The sequence below is a fragment of the Coloeus monedula genome (genome assembly GCF_965178545.1).
Source record: "Coloeus monedula genome assembly, chromosome: Z".
Lineage (NCBI taxonomy): Eukaryota > Metazoa > Chordata > Aves > Passeriformes > Corvidae > Coloeus > Coloeus monedula.
In genome coordinates this window covers 64,937,574-64,949,956 of record NC_138822.1, presented here as the reverse complement: position 1 = coordinate 64,949,956, position 12,383 = coordinate 64,937,574, and the positions used below count along the sequence as shown (strand labels likewise).

The 12,383-nt window shown below is 35.4% G+C and overlaps 1 protein-coding gene across 1 annotated transcript in view; it reads left to right on the top strand.

Annotated features, from left to right (window-relative positions):
• IPO11 (importin 11) overlaps nucleotides 1-12,383 on the top strand; it is an 82,056-nt gene that overhangs the window by 49,732 nt on the left and 19,941 nt on the right. Inside the window, exons 27-29 of the mRNA XM_082300853.1 lie at nucleotides 1,296-1,391; nucleotides 2,887-3,000; nucleotides 3,893-4,014. Of these exons, the coding sequence (XP_082156979.1) occupies nucleotides 1,296-1,391; nucleotides 2,887-3,000; nucleotides 3,893-4,014 (332 nt within the window). The remainder of the gene's footprint in view (nucleotides 1-1,295; nucleotides 1,392-2,886; nucleotides 3,001-3,892; nucleotides 4,015-12,383) is intronic.

Here is a 12,383-nt window from a genome sequence, read left to right as displayed (position 1 = left end):
AGATAAGCATTGGGAACAGAAACACCCAGGGGTGTTTTCTGTAATAGTTTCCTACAAATAGCTTTAGCTGGATTGAAAGTAGGCATTCGAACAGTAAATAAATTAATAAAGTTTAAAAATACTAATTTGGACTGATAAGACAATTTATTGCAAGATTGCTGGGGCCTGATGTGACTTGGTTTGCTAATTATCTGACACAGACAATAAAAGGTTTGAAAAGACTGTGCAAGGAACAAATGAGTTGGCCAAAACTTCCTGTACCCAGAAAGATGAGTGGGAGAAAAGTTATGTTTACCTCTGTATATAGTAAGCTTCTTTTATACCTCTGCATATTAAAGGTCTACAAAATTGAGAGGCACTGAAAAGGGTCAACTGCTTAACACTTTTCTCAAGGCAAAAAATAGAAATTAAATTAAATTAAACTAGTAGAAACAAGGTTCAAGAAGGAGAAAAAATATTTAGGAGAGATTGGACAAGAGCACAGAAGAGTAGGTCTTTGTGGAAATTCCTCTGAGGTGGAAGTCAATGGAGACTAAGAATATTTGAGTGAGGTACCTTTATGACACCTTTGTGTGCTTTATAAGCACATCAGTGTTTTTATACATGTGTGGTCTCTGTCTTTTCCTGGAAGTAGGAGTGAGCAGCTCTCAGCCCATTATTCTCACAGCCTCTTCCCATCTCCATCTTGGTACGAGGGGAGAGCGCAAACATCTGGGCAAAAGGAAAACTGAAGAAGGCAGGAAATAAGTTACTTCAGGGAACAGCACATGCTGGGGGAAAGGAGCTGAAAAACAAAGAGCAAAGAGTTCATACATTGGGAACCAGAGCAGGGTACACAGAATAGCACCTCTGAGAGCACACCTGCAAAGAGCTGGTAGGTCCTAACCAGTGGTTTCTCAGGAAAACGACAAGACAAAGCTATGGAAATAAGCCCTGAACTGCTGGTACTTTGCCCTGTCAGCCACCTCAGTCTGCTGCTTTTCCTGGAGCATGAACAAGGTCCCTTCTTCCAAACCATCGCATCAACTTTGCCTGGGCTGTGGGGAGGCTTGTGGGGTGCTTGGCTAGATGGGTTTTATTGGCATCTAGATGGCATTTATTGGCAGCTTTCACCATGTGTGTTTATGCAGATCAGGTTTGTAGAATACTAGAATATAGTTTCAGAAATCTGGGGGTTGCTGGTATTGAACAGTAAGCATCCTGTATATGTATATACCAGTACACATAGTTTTAAAGCTTCAGTTAACATTTATGAATGTACTTTATTAATTGTCTACTTTTCTTTTGTTCTTAAGGTTGTAGAAAATGTCTTAAAAGTCAACCCTGTGTTGGGTCCTCAAATGTTTCAACCCCTTCTGCCTTCAGTATTCAGGGGGATTATAGATGGGGAGGTAAGAGTTGCTTTAACTACTCTCTACTTTTCCTTTTGGAAATGAAATTTCCTTCCATTATCTGGCCCAGTCTTTTCATACTGAATTTGCATTTTCTCTTAAGAGCATCTGATAGATTTTTGACATCTATTTTAAAAGTCTGCCAAAGTAACACAGTAGCACAAGATAAAAACCAACATACCTGTCACTTGTTTTGTCATGTAGTGTTTATTTTAATAAAACAGCACAAATTTTATTTTGCTGTTCTGCCGTTCCTTCACTATTAACACTTTTAAGGGCTGTAACTCTGTGCCTAGTTTAATCCTTACTAGGTGTTGGAGTTTTTTGTTGTGTTTTTTTAAAAGATACATACTATTCCTTTTTAAGTGTACCTGGACCAGAGAAAAACAAACTGGACCAGGAGAGGATCAACTTGACCTTCTATTCCTAATTGCCATATCTAATATGAAGAGCTGAAGGATGTGAGAATGCTTTGTGTGAGATAGAGGTTTTAAGATTTTGCTGGCTTAGATGTCTTAACTTCTCCCTTTTCTCTCTGTGTATTTAACAAACTTCCATGTTGGATGAAACTGAGTAAAATCCAATATGCTTTAACTGTGTTGAACCTTTCAGTTCTAGCAGGAATGAGTGGGTGGAATTCTTCATGTTTTTTGGCTTCTTTGATCAAAACCTTTGTTTTTTTCCAGTTGAAGACTTTCAAATATCAATATGTGGTTCCAATTATTGAGTTAAATAAGATTTCCAAACTTTAGCCAAGTAATACTATGTAGCAAAGTACTTTCTGCTGTACAAAGCACAAAGATAGTGAGTGGATTATTAAAATGTCTTCTGATTTAAGACTAATAAATTCATTATACCTTATTCAAAATGTATTAATCTGGGTTAGCATTTTGAGGTAGATGTTGGCATTTTGTTTTTTAAGTAGGCTATTCTACAAAATACAGTCATATTCTTATGGGCTGAATTTAATATGAAAAAATCTATAGCTTCTTTTAAAAGTAATAACCAAAGATAATAAACTAATGAACTTATTACTGTATCCAGTTATTTTTAAGACACCTGCAGATTAGTTATTGGCAAATGTATTATAGTTTCTATCTGAAAAAAGTAATGACTTCAGTAATACTAATTGTTCTTAATGTTACTGAAATAATCAACTTTAAAAGTAATTTTTTAACAGTATAAACTGTTAGTTCCTTAAGATACATGTTTTAAATTTTAAAGTGAAATCAGCTTGCAAGTATTCTTGGCTGTTTGGACAAAATCTACTTTGAAATTGCCATGGTTTTCATATTGTAAGAACTGAGAACTCTGTAAAGATTGCTCACTCAGTTTTCTGTTCCTAGAGGCTCTTAAATTGCAATTTATAATTTAAAATACAGTAAAAGACATAAGGGCTGCATACAAGTATTTTCCATGTATTGCTGCACTGTGTGTCAAATACTTTTTTTTAGTTAAACTAAGCAACTTTTGTTTTGGTTCATTTTTGTTTCAGAGATACCCAGTAGTGATGTCTACTTATCTGGGGATCATGGGTAGAGTACTACTACAAAATGCAAGGTTTTTTTCATTACTTTTGAGCCAGATGGCATGTGAATTGGGTCAGGAGGTAAGGTTTATTGTCCTTTTTTATCCTTTTGGGTTTTTTGTATCTTGGTATTTCAGCTTTATTACATAGGGAAGTTTTGCCTTCTTTTGACCTGAAGAAACTTTTGCCTCGATTATCCAAGCTCCTTGAAAAGGGGCTCTTCCCTTTCCTGTTCTCTTTTCCCTGAACACCCTGTAACAACTTTTACATGTTCCCGTAATTACTTAAAACATCCCATTAAAATTTTTATATATTCCCTAAATTCTCTTCCTGCTGCATCGCACAGTGTAAACCCCCTTAGTTCACATGCAATTGTAGGGTGAGAATTTCTTTCCCTGTGCCACCTTGATGGGTCTTGCAGGGTGGAGAATGGTCTAATCATTCTCCCTTAAGTTTCTAGAGTATCAGGTTCATTGTACTACAGTTTCCCTGCTGAAGTTACTGAGGTTCTTTTGCTACAAGTGTTGCATTATGTCTTTAAGTGAAATTTTAATAATTTTCTTTTCTGGGGTATAATACAGTTTTCAAACAGATAATGACAAGTCTTTTTTTTTGTTTTTAAATTTGTCACTGTGTAAGTAAAACAGAATAAGTCCATGTGCTTTGTCTGTATGAGACTGTTAGGGGAAAACTGAATAATTCACTGTCCTGAATTAGTTCCCTCTCCGTAAATGAAATGCAGTTCAAACATCTAGGTTACAACTAATGTTATGGAGGGTTCAGCATCTGGAAGCATTGTCATAGAAAATTTAAAAAGTACCTGTCACTTGCTACTTCTGTCAGATATACAACTGTATGGTGTCTTTCCAAGACTAAATCATGTATTCAATTGGTAGAAAAATTAAAATAAATTATTTCCTAAACATGCTCATGTACTCATAACTGAAAAGGAACGTTGTGTTTCCTGTTGCAGGTGGACCAAATTCTTGGTAACATGATTGAAATGTGGGTTGATCGGATGGATAACATCACTCAGCCAGAAAGAAGAAAACTTTCTGCTTTAGCATTGCTTTCTCTTCTGCCATCATTGAATAGGTAAGCAAATGTACAATGCCTTAAATAAGAATGCTTCAAAGGCCCTTGGTATGGTTTTTAAAGTATTTCACAATTCTGCAGCTAAGTATTCCAATATGAGTAGTTCTATTTATTCTTTTTTCTTTCCCCCCGAGAGAAACTTAAAAAGATGGAATTTCCATATTACATTATATTATCTTCTTATTTGGTTTCATAGCATTATAGTAACCTTTCTTCTATTTTATAGGAAATGTCATTTAGTAAAAGCGAGGAACTAGCACTGCAGATTTATTGTCAATTCTCATTAACTCTGAACTATCTGCTTCTCTCATCTGTGATTAAGTAGTTGCTTTAGTTGGCATGTTAGTATTTTGGTGTCCCTTCCAGGGAACAATGTTCAGTTTTCTTTCCTGTTGTGGGTGATCTGAACTTTGATCCTGGTTTTCCCCTTCATGACATTAAAAGGAACAGTTGCTGTGAAACAGTTTTTGCACTGTAGATTTTTTAGCAAGCAGATGTTACTATTGTCCTTTCAGTAGCCATCATCATTGCTGGATGTACATAGAAAAGGAAAGTTTTAAATGCAAATGCTGAATACACTGACTTGTAAGTTGTCATTACTAGAATTCATGTATAACACATGTTTAAGTGAGAGTTCAGTTCATAGTTACCTTCAGATTATTTTTATCTGTTTGACATTCAGGAAGACAAAACTGCATGAGTTTACCTTTAGTCTGCTGGGTTTCCTGAGCAATCTTTAAGTGTTGTCTGTTGGGAATTTAGATATTGCTCCCAAATCCTAAAAGCTATGTTAGTATCTGTAGAATATGTAATAGCTGTCAAACCTGTAGACTATGTAGTCACTATCTAAAAAAAATGAAGGAACACTTACGTGTAACTTAGAGACTTCATTGCTTTTTATATGCACAGAAATTTTCCCTTTTTTTGTCAGGTAGGTAATCAGGGTAACCACCTAGCTAAAGGTGAACCAAGCAGTTGCTTTATGAGAGGCTTTTCCCAGTAAATGTAACAGTATTATGTTGTCTATAAGTATATTTGAAATGTGTTTAAAGAGGTGTTAGCTAAAATTTAAGGTGCTGAACTATATCTGTCTTCCTGTGAAGTTTCTTTTAAAGAGAGGAAGGAAAAAAAAAAATTCCTTTAGATAACCATGTTGTTTTGGACTACCTTCAGCTGCTCCAGATTTCCTGCTGTAAAAGCCAGTTATTTCTGGCAGTCCTTAATATAATAAAACCTTCTGCAAATGACAGCTTTATTTTTCAGTTACTCAAATCATTTAAGAAGGCTGCTTCTCAAATAAAAAGCCTCTCTTTAGTGGACATATTTATGTCAAAGCTATGAAAATTTCACTTATACAATTGATAGACTGCCAAACCTACGTTCAGACAGTGTGTGTGAAATGGATTCTGCCAATTGATTGTTTCTTTTACTAGAACAATGTGAGTCACTCTGGTTTTGCTGTATCACAGGGATTATACTTGCTGCATCCTGTATCTGTAGGCTTCTTGTGCAAGTCCATTTGCACAGCTGAAGCAAAAATGTTTTAAATATAATATAGTATTTAAACAAAATGTTTTGATTCATATAAGTGTTTTCAAGAGGAGCTAAAGTAATTATTCCTGTTGGAACGCCTCACTAAGCAAGTTCCGGATTAGGTTTTGCTTTGGATATCAAAAGTAAGTTCAATATTTCTCAGCTGCAGAGGCAGAACAGAATTTTGTCTCCTGAGAATGATGGGCTGTCTTGGGAAGGCCAAGGTGAGGGTGAGATTCTTCCCTCAGCTATCTGCTCTGTGATGGTCAAGATTGGTACCAGTAGCAAGCTCAGACTTTCAAAGTTCTGCTGTAAGGAAAACAGGCATCTGTGCTGTGTCTAGCACTTTGTGAGAATTTTCCTCCTTTTGCCAGTTGCTTCCTCTAACCTATAGCTGAAGCACTGGTTTATTTTTGAGAGGAAAGAGAGGGAGCAGACAAAAATAGTGGGAGGGAAAATGAAGGTAACATGTGTTTTCATTCTTCCCTCAGAGTTGTTTTATGGATAAAATGTTAGGGGAAGTATTAAACAGTGACCTTTTTTATTCTCCATCTAAACTCTATAGTATTACTTCATAGATACTAGGTATTTCTCTAGATAGTGATCATGTTTATAATTATAAATATGTGGAACTTGGAATTTTCTGCATTTTAGGGGAAGGTAAAACTTCCATCATTATTAATTTAAAACCAGTATGACACAAATAATTTTCTGTTTCAAGTACAGCATCTTTGACAGTGTCATGAGTGAAGGATTTTAGAGCAGATAATACAGGATTCACTGCAGAGCAATTGTTCACAGTGGCTCTTGGACTGACTAGTTCGACTAAGCAGGTTATAAAGTGACATTATTAGCCACACTGTAATTTTCTCATGTAGGCAGTACCATCCGGAGACAGATGCAATGACATGCTTTTGGTAGCAACAGTAGTGCTGCATTTTAATCATGTATGCGTGTCCTTCGATCTAGCATCCTGTTTATCTTCCCACAGCTGCACATTGTGTCAGTGGTTAGAAATTCATATTAAAAAAAGAACAATAACTGCTGCTTTCCTGTTTAGTGTGTTGCAGCACCTTTTCACTTAATGGTAATTTCCTGGTATTACTTAGGGGTTTCCCCCAAATTAAATGATACCTAACTGTCTGCATTTGCTATCCAAGTGTGGTCAATCAATGTTAGCACTTTTTTGTGTTTGACAGATATATGCATTGGCAGTATTTTCCACATTTTGTATTCTTACTGCCTGTTTGTCACTCATATCCATCCATGTCTGTTTTCATTCATTTATTTAAAAAAATCTTACTATTTCAAAAAACAGGTTAAAGACCTTTGCCTTTACTCTGTTGTATGTAACAGTAGGGTGCAGTAATATTCAGGCAGTAAGGATGCACTTGTGGAGGTACAGTGTCTCCATGTTCAGTACATGAGGAAAGCGTGGATAGACAACACAGTAGCTCTACCAGGAATGGCTTTTAGAAAAACACGTGAGGACTTAAAGTTTTTTGGAGGAAAATTGTATCTGAGCTAGAGTGTTAGACATGCAATGTGACAGCAGCATAGATGAGTAAATTCACAAATGTCATGATTTCCTGGTCTAGTTAAGTCATACTCAAGCTTGTCTACAATTTTAATGGCTTGCTTGTGAACATTCAGCTTCAGGAGTGCTCTTCAGGACTGAATTGAGTTTTATTAGATGTGCCCCTGGTCCCTAAAATAGTGCCTAGTGAATATGGTCAATAGCAGCATTCTACCTCGTATTTATTGTGAAAAATGTGTGGGGCCCCCACCACTATCTAGGGTTCTGCATTTTGAGATTTTCAGCATCCTTTGTAGTTCCTGATGTGAAAGTGGTTAAAACTGTATTATGTTCCCTTCTCCTACATATATATATATATGGAAATAATTAGCTTGCTTACTGCAGTATAATGTCAGTACTAGTGTTTTGGAATGTCCTTCTTTGGTGATATTGAAAGCTTTTAATGATTTATTTGGCTAAGTAGGTATCTTTTTTATTCCTACAGTTGTGTGTACTTTAGTAGAACACAAACAACACTGAAGGATGCTAAAGAGTGATAGGAACATTTATTCTCTAATAAAGAAACGGAAAGAGATTTTGGAAAGATTATAGTGTCAATGACCAGCTTGGTTTGGGGTGGTACCTAACTGTACCCTCAGGTAGCATTTGACACCATGCTGAAAGCTAAGCACTCCCCTTCTGCAGGTGAGTGTTATTTCTGCTATGTCTGTCACTCTTGAATGGGAGGTTGCCAAGTTTCCTTTTTTTCAAAGTCAGTCCTTTCCAAAATAGGCCACTAATTTTGGTCCTTGAGGATAGGCTCATTTTTGGTGGACCTACCTGTGTAGAGTGGTACCACTCTAAAGTAGAGGAGACTCTAAAATACAAAGTATTTTAATTTATCTTTCTTCATTCTGATTTCTGCTACATGAGTAGTGGCAGTTTTCATTTTACCCCTTTGAGTCAAATATGTTTTTGTATTGTGGGGAAAGGGTTAAGAGGTGCTCCAGGTTTCTAATTTTTATGTAAATGAATGTCTGCTTTTTCTCATTGTGTATCAAGTCTGATATGTCAGCCAGTATGAGTTCTGCCAGTTAGATAACTGGCATTTTGTGAGTGTAGGTACTTGCAGTATGCAATTATAAATCTTCATTAGGTTATTATAGAGTTTTGCCTCTGTCATTTGTTAAAATTAGTTAGAAATTTTAATTTTCCTCTCAAAAAGTTGTCTATATGTAATGTTAGTAGATGGCAAGAAAGTGCCTAATAAAATGTCATGTTCTCCTCAGGATAGTTATGTCCTCATTTATAAAGTCAGAATTTCTTACATAGTTACTTGTACATCCTCCTTTCTTTATAGGGATGATACTCTGAAGCTATTTTATCTTCCTCTCCATTTTTTAATCCCTCTAGTTAAAGGTACTCTCACCCACGCCTCTAATAGACTATTAGCATTTAAAGGAGCTCTTTAAATTATGATTTTGCAGTTGTCATCACTGTTTGGCCTTGGATTTATTTAGCTTGCCTGATAGGTATCAGTGCAGTTTTAATGATAAGAGTGAAAATTGTGGCTTTGGTCTTAGTCTGACTATCAGAGTCTGCATAATTCAGAAGGTTACATGGAGCACTGCCAACTTCTTTAATTGCGTGTCACATTATGGCACTGGCAAAAGGATGCACTCATTAAACTTCTTGTTCACAGTGTCCATCATTTTTTCCCCTACACTTGATTGCTAATATGGTCTGGTCAGGAGCATATTATCTTTTCCTCTAAGACCCTTAAGCCTTGATTTCACGGAAAATTGTACCAAGTGATGGCAAAGAATTATGTCACTAATTGCAACTAAACTGTTGCAAAAAACTAAACTGCAGTCATAAGGGTTTGGTGGCTGCTGCTATCTGGTTTTTGTTTATGGCCTATATAAAAAATTTCAGAAGTCTATCCTAAAACTATTTTAATTATGATTTACCCTAAAATTTAACATTTTAATGGTATAAAAGACAGTGAAAGATAACAGACTAACTAGCTTTCTTCAAACTCTTTGCAATGTATGATTTACATGTTTGCAAATTAAATATTGAATAAGTAGTGACTGAAGTATAGCATACTGCTAAAAATGTGTAAAAATCACAAGATTTTAACAAAAGTAAAAAAAAAAACCAATCCAAAGCATAGATTTACAGCTGTTTTTGCAGCTGGGTTTGTTCTGAGCTGTTTTGGTACCTCTGCTTATCTCTCTGTGCTATACTCTGTGAAATTTGAGACTGCCAGAGAGCAGCTGAGATTTTTCAGTGACTTTCTTTAACAGTGCCAGACTATTATGATAAGATACCAGAAGTGATAAACACTACAACCCATGTCTCTACAAGAACTTCTGCAAATAAGTACTGTCTTGAAACAATAATGTTTCATATTCAGACAATTTAATGAGAAAGTGAGGGTTTAAAGCAAAGCATCAAGTTTTGATATTAAAAAGTGCCTAAGTATAAAGAAAGCTTGTACTTTTAAGAAACAGCTTTTGTATTTTGTGTGTGGGTAGTCTCTGTAGTAGTTGGTTAGGAATTGTTGAAATTTTCTCTTTTTGTTAAGTATCTGGAGCTATCAGTTGCTAATGCCAAGTGTATGCCCATCCTGTCTCCTAAACTAGCAGGCAGAGTGTGGTTTTGCAATTGGGTTTAGTTTTGATTAAATTTCTGGGAGTTGAAATTTAGGAAATTACTTTGAGTTCCTTGGACCTGTTGGTTTGAATTGCTTTCATATTGAGTACACTAATGCTTTTATACTTCAAACAGAATTTGCTAAATGTTGCAGTGAATATTAAAGGCTAAAGCTATAGTGTTATTGTCAGCATATCACATCTGTGGGTTACATTCATGGCCAACCTTCTTTATGTTACCGTTTTGTTCACAAACTTAGTGGTTGCTCCATAGAAGACTTAGTTTTCTGAATAAAGAGAAGAAATTAATTCTAACAATTTCTCAAAGTGCGCTTTTAGTTTCACGAGAGCTTTCTGTCATATTATTTTACTGGAGTCCAAGGTCAAATTAGATTTATAAACTGGAAACTTATTTTTATATCCTTAATGGGAAAAATAATTCTGTAGTTTTCATGCTGTGGAAATTTTCAGGAGACAAAGCAGCAAGTGAGGGTTCTTACTTAAACAGAAATATGAAATACTAGAAGGAATCTGCAATACTGGAAACAATCATAAATTTTTAGATAAACTAGATAATGAGAAACTGAAAAGTGTTTTGGGATCTGATAAGTTAATAAGGTGTCAACAGTTCACCTGCCTACTGGATGTTAATTAAATGTTGATGTCTGTGCTACCCAAGCAGTAGTTTAGTACCTGAATTACTTTGATTTGTATTCATATCTAGAGATAGTGTGGGCAGAAGGAAGTAGGTATTTGAAAAATAAAGTTGTACAATAGCCTACCTGTGGGGAATAAAAGTAAGACCTGCAAGAGGAGATAATTGCTAAATATACAACGGGAGGGCAATACATAGATTCACTCTTGCAAGCTTAAAAGAATAATTACAGTGCTAAAAATTGGTTGTCCTCATTCATGAGCTTTACCATAATTTTGTAGTTATTATGAGCATGAAATCCCTTCTCAGAAATTGACTTTTAACGTGGTTTTTGAACTTTTTGCATGTTTTCTGCTATACGTAAGTGGGATTTGGATGATTATTTCGTGCTACCTAATATTCATTATACTGGCTTTAATATAACTTGGGTGGAGTGCTTGTATGTTCTTTCAATTACTTTGAACCCATCATTTTATGCACAATTTGACAAATTGCTGTTACTCAAGCTTCATGCTTGTATTTATAAGGAATTACTGTTGAACTAGATTTTTTTTGTTAAAAAGCCAAGAGCATTAGTAACTTCAACAATATTAGTATATTAAGATAAAATTCACTTGTGGGTTCAAAAATACTTTTCTCTGTTACCACGTGAAGCTGTATTCAGGTACAAACCTAGCAGTTCTCTCACTGCAGAACAAAATTGTCAGTGAATCAAATGTACTACAATGAGAGCTGCCTAAGCTTGTTGTGTTTCCTGGGTTTTTTCATACAATTTTCAAAAAGTAATGAATTTTATTGTTTAAGTACAAGCCAGTTTGAGAAATGCTGATCCAAGTTATACGTGTATCCCAGCCTTTTTTATGATTTTCCCCAAAATGGTATCAGTTATGTGGCACATAATTTTGCATCTTGTTCTTAACAGATACTGCTTTCAGATACTTTAACAATACGTAGTATTAACGAAATAATATCTCTAAATTACATTGCAGTCAGACCTTCAGGCCTTCAGGTGCAGTATTTACAAAGTGTAAAACAGGACTTTCTCTAGATTTCCTAGTGCAGAATGGAAGAAGCCATGATCTTGATTAGGACATTTTTTTCCCCCATTGTGGGCATGGGATTCAACAGCAGAAGGGTCAGCGATGTGCTCAGAACCACAGTGGAGCTATGGTTCAAACAAAAATTTTGTCAGTATTCATAAGGTACTTTCAGTACAAGACCACAGAGACATTCACTGGTCATCGGCTTTCTTTTATGTGGCCACTGCTCTACTGGTTCCTCTAAATTTTCATGCTGATGTACCATAGAGCTTCACTAATTCCTTTTGTTTTTCAAAATGTGGTGCTTCTGACATTTTGCAAAAAGAGAGCTCTATGAAAATTTCCCTTTTAAATTTTTTTTTTAATTTGACTTACTTAGCTGTAAAGGGTTGTTTCATATAGCACACCTTGGAAGAATAATTTTTTGGGGTTTTTTTGGGTTTTTTTACACATATAGGTATCCGTATAAATAGACTATAGGTAGTGAAGCTTAGGTAGAAGATAATAAGTGTTTGAAGTCAATTCCTATTTTTGGTCAATCTCTGATTATCCCCTCATCTGACTCCATTTGATCTGGATAATCCTTTTCAGTTACTCTTCTGTCCCCCACATCCAGGATACTTCACCAATCTTCCTGGGAACTATACAGTGTTTTCCCATTAGGTAAATGACATGACATCTTATTTTACTTTTCTCTATGTCAACAATTATGTTAAATACTGTGAAAAATGTAAGCATGAAAATAAATATTCAGGTCTAAAGAACATTAGTTTTCCTATTGATCTACTGGTCTCAGAAAAAAATAAATACAGTTCTAATTCTGGGTTGTAACTGATATGGGCTTTGTCTGAAATGGCCCATAGACCAATTTTACTTGCTGATTTCTTATTTTAGACAAGATACTTGCAAGAAAGCTTCTACAAAAGCATGTCCTTGTCTATTCTGCATCCCTTTCTCATGTGTTTCCT